The sequence below is a fragment of the Gymnodraco acuticeps genome, unplaced genomic scaffold (genome assembly GCF_902827175.1).
Source record: "Gymnodraco acuticeps unplaced genomic scaffold, fGymAcu1.1, whole genome shotgun sequence".
Taxonomy (NCBI): Eukaryota; Metazoa; Chordata; class Actinopteri; order Perciformes; family Bathydraconidae; genus Gymnodraco; species Gymnodraco acuticeps.
The window spans coordinates 2772697-2790700 of NW_022990346.1; the positions used below are offsets into that span (position 1 = coordinate 2772697).

Below are 18004 nucleotides of genomic sequence, written 5' to 3' on the forward strand. Positions count from 1 at the left end.
CGATTGTTTCATAATATACACCTACAATACTATTAATAATATATCACGTAGTTTAAAATAAAATATACTGTATGACTCAATTAACTATATATATTTATCCAACACTATACTGTATATCCAAACAACAAAATGTAACTTTTGTTATTTATGAAGCTGTCATGCAGTGTCATGTTTAACTTTAGTTTAATGTATCTTGAATTTGTTTTTCTTTCTTTTTGTGATGTATAATCTTCAATATTACCATATCTTCCTTAAAAGTGTATGTATATCCAATATTTCATTAATAAAACAAATTAATGTATATACTGTACATAAGTCTGGTTTGCACGAACAACATGCAAACATGTCCACAGGAAAGGAAAAAGAGAAGGTCTAAACTGGGGTTAACAAACATGATCATGAGCAAAATGTAACCGTTTCCTTTAACCTGTTAACATCAAACTCTAGACTTGCTGGAAGCTGCAACTGTAAAACATCTGTGTATCTCTTATGCTGGTTACATGTGAGACAGTGTGACCAACAGCATGTTTACAAAACTCTGAAATAATATTTAATTATGTTTTATAATTGTACTGTCTTCAAATCAACAACAACCAATCCGACCACGTGCACTGTTAAAATATAGCTTTATTAGTTTTATTATAACACAGTCGTAACTGTTTTGCAGACAATGTTAATCATAAAAAGAATAGACGCTCACCTTTCTCACACACACTGTAAACAGACTCACATCTAATTAATGAACAAATACTGTGTCATTAACTAAAAACTGATATCACTTCTGGATTTCATCTACCATCTCCAGACGGGTCACCATGCCAGAGATCAAAACAGAGATGAGTAGGATGGGAAAACATCGATCACTACATCATGAGGGAGAAACAAGGAAAGGTACATGTTGCTGTTAAAGTATTACAACTAAAATTAAATTAAATATGTTTTCTCTCCATTGTCTTGATTTTCAGTAAGAGAGCATTAGATAATTAACTGGAAATCAACAACGCTGACGAATGTATTATCTTGAGTAATGAATGCAGAACACATTTCCCTTTCAGAAAGACTCAGCATATTACAGCAATATTGAAAGTGGCTATATAGACTTATTGCAGCACAGATAGTTTTAGTTTTAGTGTGAATGCAGCATACAGACACTAATCTGTAAACAGCCAAGACTTCTGACGCTAGAGGAGCTTTGCATAATAAGTACAGAGCGGTTATCTTAAAGTGTTTGAGAAGCAGTAAAGAGACAAAAGTACCGGACAGAGAGATCTGCAGGAGCCACAGGAGGGACTTGATATGTAGCAGCGGGTGACTCAGCTAATGATAACAGAGGAGTCAGTGTGCTCTCCCGCACTAGAACAGAAAACATGATCAACTCGTTCTACTTGAATTTAATTCTTATTATACTGAGTGAAGAGGAAGTCAGTTTTAAGAGTTGAATACTCTTTTAAGAAAACAATGATGTAACACACAGTAGTTTGGTCCCGCTACAACGGAAGCACATTAAGTATTTTCACAATAGATTGAATAATGGCACATTGTTCTGTAACATAACCTCAAATCTGCCTTTTTCAGTCAAAATCTTTGAATTTGGCCTAATTTGGTAAAATATATTTTGGTTATATAATGTTAAGTTGTGGTTGCAGCACATTTTCATTATACATACTCTGAGTACATACAGAGAATTGTTGTGGGATTTTAAAGGTCATTATTGCAATGAATTCACTGAGAAACAGCTCCAATGTTTGGCCTACGTTTTAGATATGAATCCTTAAGTATGACTAAACTTCACAGGTTTTTGTGTCATATTTTCCCTTCTTGTTCAAGAACACCAGAGAAAGAAACCTCACACTCCCACACAAATATAATTCATCTGAGAATGGAAGAAGCTGTGAAAAAAAATCACATGCATGCTGCAGCCGTGGACCACAAGTCCAAGAAAACATTGGCAAAACCGATTGGTTTCTCCTATCACAGGCTGGCACAGAAAGCAGGGCGTCACATTGAATGTCAAGTGTTCTTCCTCCATGTGTTCCTCCCTGCAGTAGACGGGAGCGGACTACAGTGTGTGAGCATGATACTGATACGGTTAGTCCTGGTTCTCACTGATCTGAGGGAACTCTTTGTAGATCTGCTGTACAATTAGCTTATCCATCTGTTTCGCAGTAGCGCTCCCTTCATCCTCTCCTGGATCTTCCTCCTCCCTGAGAATCCTCTGCAGCACCCCCTGCAGGTCAGGCAGGCGGTGCTGGTGCTCCAGGTAGTCCGTCGAGCGTATGATGGAGTGCATGAGGGAGAGATACTCCATCCTCAGCTTCATGGGAGAGCGAAAGAGGAGGTAATAATCAGACATAGTTACAAACAATTAACATTTGCTTTTTTAGGAAAAATTATTATTTGCTTTCTTGTCCAAAGTTAGATGATAAGATTGGTATGAGACCTGTCATATCTAGCAAATAAATAAGAAGCTGCAATCTCGGGGAGGTTTCTGCTACTGGCGTCAAAATATTATGGCAAAAAACACAATTTCTGGATTTAACACTTTATTTAATACTGATTAAAAAAAAAAGTTACAACTGGTCTGTGAGTAAGCTTTAGAAATTTGAAAGGCAGATTTTGTTATCTTTTGAAAAACAAGGTTAGCCGTTTCCTCGTCTTTGTGCTAAGCTAACCAGCTGTATTTATGGTACTACGAATTGTATCAATCTTCTCGTCTACTTTTCAACAAGAAAACAAAAAGGAGTTCTTCCCAAATGTGAAACTACTACTTTAAAGCATAAGATCAATCAGTAGCCTGTCCAGGTCTTACCTTGTCTCCAGGCGAAAGGTCCGATATCTGTCTGACAGCAATATCAATCATCACCATCATGTCAGTGCGGTAGAAAATGTCAGCGGTCTCTCGGTTGGAGAAAGCGTCCTGCAGGAACTTGAGCACTGAGTGCGGTGCAGGCGGGGTGTGTTTGAACATACACACAGGGTCGTCTGGAGGGGAGGTGTCAAAGAGTCAGTCACGATGACGTCAGTACACAAAAGCATTGATGCAGAATGAGAAATATCACAACAGTGTATTATCTTACCGCCTCTGTTCAGAAGCAGCAGCACTTTCTCTGACAGGATCTTGACGTTTTTCTTCTTCAGCTCCTGCATGATCACATTGCTGTCGGGTTCTGGGTGACACAGACAACACAGAGAGAATAGTCAAACAATAAAAGCTCTGTACGTCAGCTGATAAATACAAACGTAGAACTTGTTCGTGTAGGGAAGAGTATTAGGTCCAGGCATAAGGAGAAACAAATAAGAGTAGGATACATTTCTAATTTTGCATTGCAGGATTTATTTGAAATGTTGGGAATAATAGTTGCTGGATCTATTCTTGCCAATGACAAAACATCTTCCTTCCTTCTGCTTTCATATGCCTGGCCCTAATACACTTCCACAATTGTGCATTGCAGCAATTTTTTTGGCAGGCATTTTGATTTATTGTGGCAGGAAAAGTATAGGTATTACACATCACATTAATGATGGCTCTGCTTTTCCGTCCAGGACCAGAGTCCTAATAATGTAATGATTTATATTTTTGCTATGTATTTGCTGCCGTTCTCACCCGTGTGGTGCAGGTTGAAGGAGAGCACGAGGTTCAGGAAGATGTCCGGCAGCTGCTCTGTGGGATCAGAGGGAAGCCCGTCCTCCACCACACCCAGCAGAAACTGAACAAAGTCTGCATTCAAGTGTTCTAAAAGCAGGGAGGGTCAGGATTACGTCTTAAGAATAAAATAAAAACACATTATCACATTTAACACATTATCCCTGTAATACACCTTATACTGCATGCATGTACAACTTAAAGACCAGGAAAATCAGCATATATATATAGTTTTATGTCTGCGTATAAGCTAATATGCAGAGGAGAACTGTGAATAAACAACATACCGTAGTGAAGATATGGCACCTGCTCGCCCATTGAGAAAATCATAGTGAGTACCAAAGCTGTGTAACAGATCTTCTGGTGCTCTGAGGACAGAAACACAGACCAGGAAAGAGAAATTGTGGTCAATATAAAGAAGGGTAATACTACAGATGAACAGGAGACAGGGGAGAGTTAATGTGTTCACCTTGTGTGTCAGTCTGTAGGTCCCTGGCCAGCTCCATGGGGAGGATGGAGTTGAGGAGGGTGGAGATGAGCGAAGCATCGAGGCTGCACATCGCCCCGAACACTTTGAGCAGCAGCAGCCGCAGAGACACTCGATTCTCCTGCACATGACGGCAAAAATGGAAGAACAACATTTCATTCTTTACTTATCAGCACCAAGCCTAGTTCAGATCAACGAGGGAAAACATCTAGTTTGCTCTTGGAACAGAACATTTGTATTTAGCATGTAATCAACAATAAATATCTTCATGGCCATCTTTGGGTAAGAAGTAACACTTTGATATATTCTTATAAGAACTGAATATATATGATAATAATAATAATAATAATAATAAAGAAGAACCATAAAAGAAAAGGACTTTCTTTTTTATTTTGACAGGAATATATTCCCTAATCCTTATTAACTAATTTGTCTCTAATACAGATTAATTAATGTTGCTTCATTATAATAAAGTCTTAAACTCAGAAGACTCAAACAGCAGTCCAGTTTGACATTTGAAAATCGTAAGACAGATGTTTCGGCAGGACATCCTTCATATAATTTATTCTGGCAATATTTAAAAGGTCTAACTGGAGAGGTCTCCTACATAAGTATCTAACACCCAGTCTTCAAGTTTGAATTAAGAGATGTGTGAATTGTTTCCTTTTTCTTTTATTATATGCCTTACCATCTGATAATAAGAAACCAGGGACAGCTGATTCTCGTAGTGGCTGGCCTTGCACATCCTCTTACACACCTCTGGATCTGCATCAGTCTGAAATGAAACAGATTTGAGTTGTAACGGCAATGATATAATAATCTCTTAACTTCCTAATCTGTTTGACAGTTGTGGATTATGGAGCCCTTTTACAACTCATCTGGAAATCCCTGAGGTTGGGGCCAATAGAGAATATTTGGCAGCCAGAGGAGTTTACAGCCTCAGTCTTTAACACACTGCTGGATTTGTAAAGTCTGAGCCGGTCTGATCCCATCAAACATGTCTGGTATTTACAGCATGACAGCTGGGGAGTCCTGTGCTCCCATGGGAGATCCACACTTAATACTGGACCAATTTAAAGAAATCATTAGTAAGTTAGACACATACATGTGGAGAAATAAGGTGAAAGCAGGTAATGTTAAATGACTTGTCTTCTACGTGTTCTTGTGTTACTGTACTACATGATATTTAAAGCTTTGACTGTGCACCTTTCATTTTGAAAAGTGCTTTTATAATCAAACACTGACAGATATACACTTCTGTCATCCCATCTCCCTACACTTCAGAAACAGAGCCCTTCAGACGTAGCAGTAAGAGTTTACCAGGATCTTGAGCAGCTCCTCCAGGTAGCAGGCGATGAGAGCGTGGTCCTCGTGGAGTGCCCAGCTGCGCTGCTGAGAGTCGCCCTGGTGACGGGCGAGGTCGCTGAAGATCACCTCCAGCCTCTGCTCGTCGTGACACACCTGACCCTGCGGCAGCGCTGCACTCGAAACCTGCAGCCACAGAAAACACCATGACACACCTGTTAGTGCTCCAACTTGAAATACCAGTACACAGTGTCATTTATCTCTCTGATATAGAAAACGATATGGCTGGCGGATCATTTTCGGTAGGTTGAAAAGCACATTACAGATACCGACTTTAAAGGGTAACATTGGTGTTTTTACAAGTGTAAGTTAATGACATTGTGTGCTTCTCTGCTCTATTTGGTATCGTTTCAATTTGATCTGTATTATAAGTGTTTTGTGAAGCCCTAATTGAGTGTTCCTTAATTAAAAACCGCTGCAGAGACCTCAGAGTGTTTAAGGCTTTATAATTGGATGAGCGGGGTCAAGTGTACCCACGTGTGGCCATGTAAATAAAGGATGCAGCCAAAAGCTTTCATCATAGCTATTCTAGGTTACATGACCCACTGCCCACTACTAACCACCTTTCACCCACAGGAAGAAACAGAAATGTGTGCCAGGAAATAATCAGCAGTTCATTTCAAGCTTGCGTTTAGAAACAGGAAATGAGAGAGTGATTCTGTGTGTGCTGTCCCCCGCGTCTCTAAACAACTCTGAGGTGTCAGCTAAATGCAGACTGAGCTGTAACTCTATAAGACATCGGTATTCTCCTGGGAGCGCTGAATCCACACGATGAAATGAAAACAAATCTGACCTTGCTGTCCACCAGCGAGAGCAGAACCTGCTCCAGGTCGGCGGCGGCCTGGGGTAAGGTGGTCTGCAGGTGGCCCACCACCACGCCCACCGCCACCCGCGACAGCTCGTAACTCAGGCCCGTGTTCTTCCGCACCAGCTCGATCAGCTCGGCCCCGATGGTCCTGGGAATCGGCTCAGAGGGAGAGGGAGAGGGGCTGCCGGCAGGGCTCTCAGCGATGGACGGGGGGGCCACAGGCCATTCGCTCTCACGCTGCTCCTCTACAGCGGGCTGCGAGGGAGGGGGGGTGAGCTGGGGAGGCTGTGGAGCCGGGCTCTTCTTCTGTGGAGCCGGCTGAGGGGGGGAGTCGGAGGAAGGCTTGTCTGCGGGAGGAGCAACGGGCTTCACGCGGGACGGCACTGGAGGAGGGGGGGGTGCTGGACACACTTGGCAAGCTGACATCAGAGGAGACCATTGAGTGGGAGGAGCCTGACTCTAAAGAGGTGGTGCTGATCGTGAGGGAGGGAGCAGGGGACGGAGAGAGAGACGACCCTCTGGAGGGGACCTCTGGATCTGCTGAGGGAGGGAGAGAGAGAGAGAGTTCCAGTTACAGAGAGGAGGGTGATCAGGAGTGACCTGACTAAGAATAGAGTGTTTGTGAAGTAATAGAGCTGCAGCAGGTAGCATCAGCTGAAAACAACAAGGCTGCGCTGGGATCTGTGAGACAGTCATAAGCTTTAAAGTGAGGCTGAGAGATCTCACCTGGACGCCGGCTGTTCCTCTGTTTCTCCGGGGGAGGGGGGGTGGTTGGTGCCGCACGCCGAGCTTGAGGAGGCACCTGCAGGAGGAGAATACAAACCAGGTCATCTGAGGGCAAATGTTGTGTGCGTGATGTTCTACACTCCACAACATGATCTTATTCACTGCTGTCAGAGATGCATACCCCGGTAATGTCAACAAGGCTGCAACTAACCGTTGTTCTCATTTTCAATGAATGTGCCTCTTCATTCATTGTTTGATCTATAAATATTCAGTATGTTTGATATTTGTGATGCGATAAAAAAAAAGGATGAAATCTCCACATTAGAGAGGCTGAAAACAGCATTTTCTGACCTTATAGCATTAAAAGAAAGATACTTTCTGTTAAAAAATTATTTTTTAATTGATCAATTAATTCGTCACATAATTGTTGGAGCTGAACTACTGATATTTCTTTTATCAAAGAAGAAAAAACTGAAGTTATAATCCGAAAGATGGGATGTGTTTTTGATCTGCACATTGAGAACAGATGTAGTTTCTGATCAACTTATCAAGCACAAATCCCAATATCTATCGAAAGAGATGTACCATGCGTTATTGCAGGAATCCAAAACGTCGAAGCATGGATGGACATGACTATGATTTTACAAAATGAAGAAGCTCGCAGCAAATGTTCATTAGAAATTGGATCTGTTTGTGTCACACAATTTGGTTCGCTATGTTACAGGCTATAGTTTGTGATGTTGGGAATAAATGGACAATGTATGCATACAACATTTGTAACTCATCCTATACAATTGTGTTAGATGCCGAACATAAGTAAAATATATAATTACATACATTACAAAAAAGTGCTTTACAGGTAGACAGAAAAGTAAAAACAAAAAAGACAGAATATTCAATAATATCTAAATGTTTTACTCGTGTATATTTGACCATGGCAGGTGGTTTCAAATAAAACATTTAAATGTGTACTTTGTATCATTTCTCACCTGATAAAAACCCTGTTCTGACTGTATATTGTCTACGCTTCCTGACATCGGCATACTGCTCTGCCGTCCGTCTCGGTTAAGGCCGTTGGGAGGAGGAGGAGTTTTACTGAGAGATATTTCACTGCTGGAAGATGGGAGGCCTTGTTTGTGAACGGAGGACGAAGAACTCCGTCGTGCAAGCGTCTCCTTTCTGTGATGGATCAACTTTCTGCAACAGAAATGTATATATATATGATTTATATATGGAACATAGAAAGGGCCAGAAACTATAAGAGGAATAAGAACAAGAAGAAGAAGAAGAAGAACATAATTATAAACTATAATGTTATTCTTACTGAAGAACATCTCTCTGCTCCAGGTTGTATTTGCCTCCATTCTTTAAGGCCACATTGTGGATTCCTTCGATCGCTCTGTCAATAGACTGCAACACTTCATCCTGCTCTGGGGCCTCCAGAAAAAAAAGAGAGAAATAGGGATAATTAACATAATTATTCAACTTTAAACAAAACAGAACAGACTTGTGGCCCGGGGACTTGTGTGTGACTCCAGGCAGAAACAAACTAGGGCGGTTATCTAACGAATAAAAAAGAGCCTATTTAACCAGTGGCCCATTGAGGCATCACATTCAGCTCATTAAACCTCAACAGCCAATGACAGGGACGAGAGAGCATTCCTATCCTGCCACTGTGTCAGCCTGTGATCTCACAAAGTACATGCTCTGACTAGTTATCCTTGGAGAAAAGAGTCCTCTGACTGCATAGTGCATGTGGGTGTGTCCAACAGAAAAGCTGTGGGGAGAGTAGCTACTTGTTAAACAATAAAAAGAACAGTTAGAATGATCCTTGATAATAAAATAGAGACAAAGTCACAGGAGTTTGAGCACAAACAGAGGGTTTCTGTCTTGCTGCTGTATGGTCCTTGACTATTTCCTGTCTCATATGACATTCTAAATCATCCTATCCTGACATAATCCATCCTTCCTTCCTCCCTATCACTCCTCTCCTATATCTCCCCTCTGTCGCAGTGAGCAGCTGCAGTGCAGAAGGGCAATGTCCCTACATAATGCAACCTTTCCAATAATTTATGGATCCTACAGCAAGCGTGCATTTCCGTCCTCACTATAATCTGCAGTCAGCTTCAGTTTGGCCTGCACTTTAGGACATATAGTATAGTTACGAGTGATCTGTCTCTCTCGATCCCATAAATTCAACCCTGAACGTTACTACGCATTCACCAGATTTCACTTTCACCCCAGGATGCGACATGGTCCTCGCACAGGATATTGGTGTTGTTTACCTGTATTTTTTCGATGTATGACGAGGGGATGTAGCCGGTTTCCCCCGAGCTGCAGCGGGACCCCAGCCACCAGTGTTTGTTGCTCCTCTCCAGGATTAGGAAGCTTTCTCCGGCCGCGAAGTGCAGCGAGTTGGGCTCCGCGGATCGGAAGGCGTACAGAGACCGGTACATACTTTAATAAAAACACTTTAACAAGCCGAAATTACCAGAAATATCGAAAGAACCGGTGTCGGAAGATAAGTAGTCTCCGAGAGGAAAAATCTGCTCTGTTGGAGGAGATTTAAAGAGACTATGAAGGCATGGCCCCGGTGGATCGCCGCTGTCTATTTACAATGTAGCAGCCCGGATCATCTGACCTGAGTGCAGTGATCGATGATCACCGCAGGGGGCGCTGCTGCTCCACACAGGCATCTTAATCAAAGGCAGAGCAGGATCCTCGAACTGATCCCTGAACAGCCGCATCACCATTACATTTCATAAAATAGTTCCTTATACAGGCAGTGATAACACTTTCTAAATGTTTAAATAATAATTCAATAATAACAGTAGACTATTATACAATTTGCTGTGCCTGACTTAATGCATATTAAAGGTAGGGCAGGTAATTCACTTCAGAAACACTTTTTGTTATATTCCATGGAATGCTCTTAACATCCCGATAGCAATGAATACATCTTTAACATTAACTTCCCAGTTTTTAAGTGTTCTTAAACTGAAAGCACATTAATACAAGTAAAATAAAAATGGTTCGATTGAGCTTTACACAACACCGGAAACAGACGGCTGGTGTTACACAGAACTCCGTCCCCCTTCTGTGTCGCCGGTTGAACATGGCCACTGCTGTGTGTGCTAGATTGCTCCTTCAGAGATCAACACACGGGTTTCTCTTTTCCTCCAGGGCAGGACCCGCTCTCTCAAGGTACGGTAGTTTTTCTTCTAAAGTTTGTGTTGTTTTTAAGATGAAGATTGTATTGGTGTCGCTTCAGCAACTGTCCCTAATATTTCCTCCCTTCTGGGTAGAGGAGAGGAGTCCTGTTTTGTTATGAAATGCTTCAACTATCACCATTCTTTAATACAAGTTAGATCTATTTAACAGAGGAAGAAATAGTTGTATGCCCTATTTTGTATAGCATAGTGTTATTCCCATTAAAATGAATACACAATTAAAATAACCATTACTATCCAAGTCATGCTCTTTACACTGAAGGTCACATTATATCATGGGATGTCACATCCATCCATTGTATCTTTTTTAATAATCAACGATGTATTTTGTAAAATATGACAGAAAATAGAGATTGACCATTGACCATATGATTCCAAGGCGAGCATACTGTATGTGTCACGTACAATCTAATTATTAACACTTGTGATTTAAAACGTCATAGTTTTGAGAAGACACATGTGTAGCTTTTCAGTTTGGGTACCTGTTGTAGATTATATACTCTATAAATCATTTAGAGGTCATGTAAGGTAATGTTTGTATGTGCTGTATTGTCGCTGACCAATTGATTGAATGATTGCTTAGAAAATAATAATACATTAACATTGTGAGAGCAAAGTGAACTGATTTCACTTTTTGACATCTTCTGTGTAAAGGTTTTTGATGTAACTCCATTAAAACTCAAAAATTCCCATTAGAAACAAACGTTAACCTTCTTCTGGCTGCATCTGGTGGAGTCTTTGGTTACTTTCAGTCTGACTCACCTCATAAGTCCTCTGCTCCACTGATGAGACACTAGTGGACTAACAAGAACAGTGTGTCCCATCTCAACAAGGGCTTGCCCAATGTGTTTGTAAAGTCAGGAAGAAAATGGGTAAGAAGACGCTGAAATGTGCGGCAGCTCTTTGGACAAGCAGAACGTTTTCTTGGCTTTTTTTCTGAAGAAACAGGCCTGAAGCTTTTGGCTGTCAGCCCTGTCAGTAGGTTGGCTTTAGATATGTTGGCTTTCAAACTGGGCCAAATGGAAACAGTTCCTCAGTGCAGCCTGTTGAAGTGATGGAGGATTCACAGAGAAAATAGGGCTAATAATTTTGATTATAATTCCCTTTCATACTCGATTATCACAACTGGTCACAATTAAATTCATCCAGCCCAGGATAAGACCTGTGCAATAAAAACATAATTTCAGAGACTCTCGTTATAAGCACTCTTAATACTTGCTATTGTTAGTATAAGTGACAAGTCCTGTGTAAATAAATGACATTGATTCTAGTTCATTCTACTGTGTTTGTTGCAGCCCCTTTCTGTCTCGTGCACACAGATTGGATCCCAGCGATGATGAGATGTACCAGCGTACCTCGGTGTCCGTCATGCAGAAGGAGCCGGGCAGCGGGGTCATGATCTACAACTACAGCTCCAGGGGATTCAACATCGACGGAAACAAAGTGTTGGGGCCCTGTGCTTTGCTGCCTCCTGCGATCCTGCAGTGGAATGTGAGATCAATATCCAAACTAGTACTGATTTATGATGAAGTCAAACAACTGGGTTTATTGTTGTTTATTAAATATCTCTCTCTCTCTCTCTGAAGGTTGGCACTCATAAAGACATCACAGAAGAAAGCGTCTCACTTTTCCACATGCTTGAACCAAGAATAGGTAAATATATGTGTAGCTGAGTGATGGATTAAAAAGAAAACCAAAATATAGTGTAAAGAGAAACATCAGAAAAAGATAGTAGTGTTTAGCGCTGTTTAACATGTTTGTCCCAAATCCCCCATGGTAAATAGTGTTTACATCTGCAGCCTGTGAAACAAATACATTTTATTTGCATTCATTACGTTTTCTAAGCAGTTATTCAGGTTATTCCGCATTTATTCACTTATCTGGACATATTTTCTTGTTGTTTATCCAGAGATTCTTGTGCTGGGCACAGGTTCACGGACTGAACAAATTGATCCCTCAGTCCTCGCTCTACTCAAGCGTAAAGGCATCGCTGTGGAGGTGCAAGACACGGTAAAGTATTCTCAGGGTCTCTCTGACGTTATGACTCACACACACAACGCTCTTACACTAATTGAGGCGCCCTAATTCAACTTTCTGTCTTTCTTTTTCATCTCTTCTGTTTTGCAGGCAAATGCATGTGCAACCTTCAACTTCCTGATCAGTGAGCGCAGAGTGGTCGCTGCAGGTCTGATCCCGCCTCCTGTCAGCACGGCGCTGTCACTCAAACAGGAATAAGAGTTGCTGCTGTGTCAACAGAAACAAGGACTGATTTGTGCAGATGGAGTTTAGAGGTGTCTGATTGACCCAAGGTCTACGGGAGGGTTATTCTTCTTCTGCACAATGCTTCCAAAGGAACAAACTCAGTGACGTCCAGCTCTAAAGAAACACTTTATTTAGTAACAACTATTCTTTATAAATTCAGCCTCGTCACCCAGTGATCTGAGCAGTGAGCTGTCTCAGAAAGACTGTAAAAAAGTATAAACAGAAACAAACAATAACCTGTTATGATTTGCATGTGTTTTTTGTGGGATATGGAATATTTATTTTTGTAAAGACACCTGGAAGAGTAGCTATTTTCTGGGGTGCAACCAACAACTATTTTCATTATTGATTCATTTGCTGGTTATGCATCGTTTGGTTTATAAAATGATGAAAAAAATTCCATCTCAGTTTCTCACTGGTGATGTTTCTAAATGTCTGGGTTTTTTTCAGTCCAAACACCGAGGATATTCAAATAACTATGATACCAAACAGAGAAATGCAGGTTATCCAATTCTGCCTGAATCTTTTAATTTTATTTATCAATGATCAAAATAGTTTTCTGTTGATCGAGTAATTGATTAGTTGGTTATTCGTTGCAACTCTACAATGGTCTATGCAGCAGATAAAAGGGTTCTTTTTGTACAAATGTATAAATAAGAACAATAAACAATGTGTATGTATTCAACCCGAGGTGTTGGTGGTGACTGTCCTTCATTTGGCTAATCCTCCTTACGCTGTGTGTCCTCTGCCTCAGGCAGGCTCCACCCTACAAGCTGCCTGTGTACCGCACATGACATCATGCATTGGCTTTGTCCTTCTCACACATAAGCTGCAAAAGATAAGACGATCCACAAATCCTCCTCATATCCCCCGGATTCATCCTCTAATCATCTGCCTCTGTGCCACATGCCCAGTGTCAGTCTCAATGTTTAAATCCAGCAGATAAATAATATTGAATAATGAACACCAAGCGATACTAGATAAAGTAATGATTTATTAATAATAAAACAGACCTAAGATGTATTTCTATCCTAAGTGCAAGCGTTCTCAGGACTTTACATCAGTCAAAAGCATCACCTTGTCCCATACAAAAACATTATATATATATATAATTTATTTATCCCAAATTGGGAAAAATGTTTCCATCATCAGTGTAAAGCATTACACTTTAAAATGTTTAAAAGATGCAATATGATACACATATAATAAACATTAACATTAGCGGCATGTATACATTTAAACTTGAAATTTAAATGTTCATTAGTGGCAAGTATTATACAAATTCAAAATAGAAAATACTAATATCCCCAGAGTATCTAAATAATACAGAATGTAACAAAATATTGAATACATTGAGTATTATTCAATTAAGATTAAAGAAGATTACTACTTCAAATCATAAATGTTTTTTTCCAAATTGTTATGAACTTTTCTTTTTTTCAAATTTCACAGACAGTATAAATAGCAAACTAACTACAGGAAAAAAACCTCCAATATTCCCTTAGTTACTCTCTCTCCATCGCCCCCCGACTCTGCTTCACGGCCGTGAGTATAACCTTCAATATTGTTATTACGGCCTCCCAACGGTTGCATTACTTGTCCCTGAAGTCTTTTTCAGTCTTCATCCGAGGTGTGAGAGTTATGTCTCTGAGATCCTCCGAGGCAGAGCTCTGTTCCTGTGATCCGGCGGTACATGTCTCTAATGTCCTCGTATTCAGTCTCAAAGTGGTTTAATGCATCATATGAGCGGGACACAAATATCTAGTGAACAGAGAGGAGAGAGGAAATCTGTCACCAGCCAAACTTCATCCCATTTCATTTAATGTTTTATTTTATTTCACAGAAAGTCTTCTCATTACCTGACTCTGTTTTCCATCATCATTGGGAACTAGCAAGTTGCTGACTGAAACAAATCTAGGTTCAAGGTGGTGAAATAAAATAACGTCATTTTTTCAAAATAGTGTAATTCTACTGTTGCTTTTATCATTACATTTTAAACATTTCATTTATATTAGTGTTGCATCAGAATGAAACAAACAGACAAGACATGCCTGGAAAACTTTAACAACAAAAATAAGAACTGATAATAAAATAATACTAATAATAATAAGTAGATAAATAAATAGTAATACAATAAAGACCCTGACACCAATTCCTCTGAATACTTATTCTCTGAATTAATATATCTTCATACTGACAATAGAACTAAGAAGACATTAGGGGTTATTCATATTTTACCATTGTCATTGCCTATCCAAAAGAAAACATATAAAATCAATTACATTTAGCTTTAAAAAGTTATTTGTTTAACACAACCATGATAAATAAATAAATGAAATCATTACTTTTGCATGATGGGCTTGAGGAGCTCCAGCGCCGGCTGAACCTCTGTCTCTGGGTTTCTGGTTTCCACAGCGGTGCTCACTGTGGCGATGTACATCCCGGCTGAGGCCACATTATGGGCATAAGACACCACAGATATGTAAATATCTGCATGGATGAAACAAAAGGGTTTTCTTGTGAACCAAAATCTACCACAATAATTTATTCTCAAATAATAATTAGTAATTGTTGATGCTTCGTAAAAAAAGGGATTAAAATACCAGATTTTCTGTTGAGTTGCGTTTGAGGCATGATGATTTGACAGGAGTTGACCTCGTGGGTGTTTTTAACCGGATGATTTAATAAACAGATGACTCTTATCACACGCCCCACTTTCCTCACTCGATGAGGAACATAGCTGGGGTCGCAGATGAGCTGTTTACAATGGAACAGCTGTTGACGAAAACAGAAAGACAATCTTTGAGTGAAGAATTGTGCTGCTGGACATTTTCTACAAACATCCCAACACTTTTACTCTTCCTCCATGTAAACACACTTGCCTTCCCCTCACATTTCACAGCTTTCACTTTTCCGTCATCCATCACGATCTCATCCACTGCTGTGTTCAAGAGAAAAGCTCCTCCGTACTCTGCACTCAGTCTGAAACACAGAACCAGGTAGGATACAAGGACCTGAACAATATGCACAGTGACTTTTATGTCGATGGTGCAAGATAAATAAAAAAATATATTATTACAAACATCCAGGCTATCTTCTGTCATTGTCATTGTCATTATCACTGTGATTGTCATATCTATATCATGAAATCTAGTAGCCAACGCAAAGTTCCACACAGGGGTATCACAATATAGGCCTACCAGTATTGACAATAACTTAAAAGATAAAATATTGATATTCATGTCAATAATCCAGTCCCTCTCAATTTCTATCTGTTCATCATCTTTTGTTGCTCTTTTGTACAGTTACACTTACAGTCATTTCATTTCATTTCAAACCTTTATTTATACAGATAAGTCCCATTGAGATCATTGATCTCTTTTTCAAGGGAGACCTGCTCAAGAAGTTCCACATGAAACATAAAAACATAAATAGAACAACAAAAGGACATCATACAGCATCATTTACATAATTATCCACATAAACAGGTACCAATAGATTCCGATTGAGTAGCATCCAACCGAGCTTTAACAGTAAACAAAGTTAAGGATGAATGTGACATTATTCATAGCATTATTATTTCAATATTTCTATAGATATCGCAATATTGTTGTCATTGTTAGTTATTTTGGCCACAAACATTGTGTAGTGAAAATCTGATCTTTTTACAGCCTGTATGCCACAATTTGTTTCCTATGTTGATTACCTCTCAAAAATAATTCAGGGGACAATCTGATTCATTATAATATTACCTGGAAAATCCCTGCGGTAGTTCTCCCAGGCCGTACACGGGGTAGATGTATGGGCTGGGGTTGTGGTGGGACAGAGACTCAGTGTACCGCCGGATCCGTCTGAGGGTTTCCCCACACGGCTGGTCCAGGTAGCTGCAGGGTGCAGGAGACAGCACCAGGCCGGTGAAACCAAAATGATCACCTGACACTCTTTGTTATCCAGTTTAAGTGAGTTCCTGTGACTGACCTCTCACTGTTGTGTAAGGCTATGGCATGAGCTGTGAACTCCATGACATCTAGTCCCAGGTCGAAGCGGCAGAAGAGGTCCCGTGTGGTCATCTTGTTAGGATCCACATCCTGGTAGGACCGAGGATTTCTCATGTCAAAGTTCAGGGCAAACAACAGCAGCTTCCTGAATCTTCTCTTGTCGAACATGCCCATCAGATCTGAAACACATCATTTGGTTTTAAAATTACTCAATGGAATAAAAAGTCATCATTAAGAATTGTTCTTCAGGTTCAAGTTAATCACCTGAAGCATGCATGGCTTCTTCTTCTGTGCCGGGGACTTTGTGCACTTTGCCTGCTTTGTAAACATAACTGCCTTCAACCACTTTGAAGTCCAAATATCGAGTAACTTCAGTGTGCACCAGGAGTTTCACCAGGTCACCTGATGCAAAGACAAGGCAGAGGGAACAGAAAACGACTCATTTACAATAATGCACCTATCACAAGTTCAACTGCGCTATAGGCTCTCACCGTTGGCAAGAAAGAATTTGGGGATGAGGTCGATGTTCCACTCTTTTCCACGGCCCATTGACTGATCAGGACCAGGAACCTTAAACTTCCTGTGAAGCTGTAATTGTAGACAACATATCACACATTAAATACCACAAATGGGCAGCAACTTCTTCAAATTAAGGATATGCAATTTTCATGTGAACAAACCTCTTCAAGGGGAGAAAGTGATGCACTCTCTCCTCCATAGTAAGGATTCCTGTCAATGTGAAGAACCTTTTTCCCACTTTGAGACAATAAACCAGAAAGGATACATTCCTGAAAGAGATAGGGGAGGTCAGCCCTCAGTTCATAATAAAAGCCTACAAGCTCTTAGAAACTTAGAAATGTTGAATCTCACATCAGTAACATCACACTAACTGCCTTTTATCTAGAAATCTGTTTATCTCGCACGCAAATTCTGAGTCTCATGCATGCTCAATTCAATATTAGCAGGCTCGACTGCTGCAATGCTCTCTTTTCTGTTCTACATGAGAAAGATGTTGAATTTTCATTGCATTTTTAAGTAGTGCATCTTACATGAAAGGTGGTATACAAATAAATACAGTTTACATTTAAGCGGGACCACTACTTTCATGTAAAGTGTTAAAAAGTAAAATAGTCTAGGGTACATATATACTAAAAGATCTTATCGGATCTTACCGTAATACAACATGTTAATGGTATTGATGATTGTATTTCTTCACACACAAGGTGAGGTATTTTTGCATTAAATATGTGTTTAATTACCTTAAGTCCAGTTCCAAGCACAATTATATCATACTGCTCCATCCTAACAGTCTTTTCAGCCGTTCTGCTACTGCCACCCTCAGTCGTAGTGCTTTTCCCGAGTGTAACCTATTCAGTTATGTGAAGGTGTCTGTGTGCAGTCAGTTGTTTTCACAAATATGGTGATGATGATGATGAGGATGATGATGACAGGTGACAGACAGTAATTGCTTTGTGTGCCTTTGCA

The 18004-nt window shown here is 40.2% G+C and overlaps 3 protein-coding genes across 3 annotated transcripts; 1 reads left to right on the plus strand and 2 right to left on the minus strand.

Moving 5' to 3' along the window:
* Positions 1-609: 609 nt before the first annotated feature.
* On the minus strand, positions 610-9688 carry LOC117551108 (NCK-interacting protein with SH3 domain-like). Its single transcript, XM_034223829.1, is given in 14 exon segments — positions 610-2314; positions 2810-2982; positions 3078-3167; positions 3605-3733; positions 3931-4011; positions 4113-4251; positions 4819-4905; positions 5451-5621; positions 6289-6699; positions 6701-6843; positions 7030-7105; positions 8019-8226; positions 8354-8466; positions 9315-9688. Coding segments are annotated over 14 exon segments (2217 nt in total). The 5' UTR covers positions 9486-9688; the 3' UTR covers positions 610-2089.
* On the plus strand, positions 9261-13212 carry ndufaf3 (NADH:ubiquinone oxidoreductase complex assembly factor). Its single transcript, XM_034223830.1, has 5 exons — positions 9261-10233; positions 11555-11750; positions 11846-11912; positions 12169-12269; positions 12387-13212. Exons 1-5 carry the CDS (start codon positions 10058-10060, stop codon positions 12492-12494), a joined length of 648 nt encoding a protein of 215 aa, XP_034079721.1. The 5' UTR covers positions 9261-10057; the 3' UTR covers positions 12495-13212.
* Positions 13213-13673: 461 nt separating this feature from the next.
* On the minus strand, positions 13674-17982 carry zgc:112334 (uncharacterized protein LOC619199 homolog). Its single transcript, XM_034223822.1, has 11 exons — positions 17779-17982; positions 17200-17307; positions 17011-17107; positions 16784-16921; positions 16500-16698; positions 16274-16405; positions 15404-15503; positions 15125-15296; positions 14867-15011; positions 14381-14435; positions 13674-14282 (listed from the first exon to the last, which is right to left on the minus strand). The coding sequence occupies exons 1-11, from the start codon at positions 17818-17820 to the stop codon at positions 14136-14138; spliced, it is 1335 nt and encodes a 444-aa protein (XP_034079713.1). The 5' UTR covers positions 17821-17982; the 3' UTR covers positions 13674-14135.
* Between the last annotated feature and the right edge of the window lie 22 nt (positions 17983-18004).

Coding starts and splice junctions, on each gene's coding strand:
- ndufaf3 (XM_034223830.1), top strand. CDS start 10,058: ATGGTTCGATTGAGCTTTACACAACACCGGAAACAGACGGCTGGTGTT. Junction 10,234..11,554: donor GCAGGACCCGCTCTCTCAAG/GTACGGTAGTTT, acceptor TGTTTGTTGCAG/CCCCTTTCTGTCTCGTGCAC. Junction 11,751..11,845: donor CTGCGATCCTGCAGTGGAAT/GTGAGATCAATA, acceptor CTCTCTCTGAAG/GTTGGCACTCATAAAGACAT.
- zgc:112334 (XM_034223822.1), bottom strand. CDS start 17,820: ATGGAGCAGTATGATATAATTGTGCTTGGAACTGGACTTAAG. Junction 17,308..17,778: donor TGCTTGGAACTGGACTTAAG/GTAATTAAACAC, acceptor TATCTCTTTCAG/GAATGTATCCTTTCTGGTTT. Junction 15,297..15,403: donor CTGTGAAATGTGAGGGGAAG/GCAAGTGTGTTT, acceptor TTTCGTCAACAG/CTGTTCCATTGTAAACAGCT.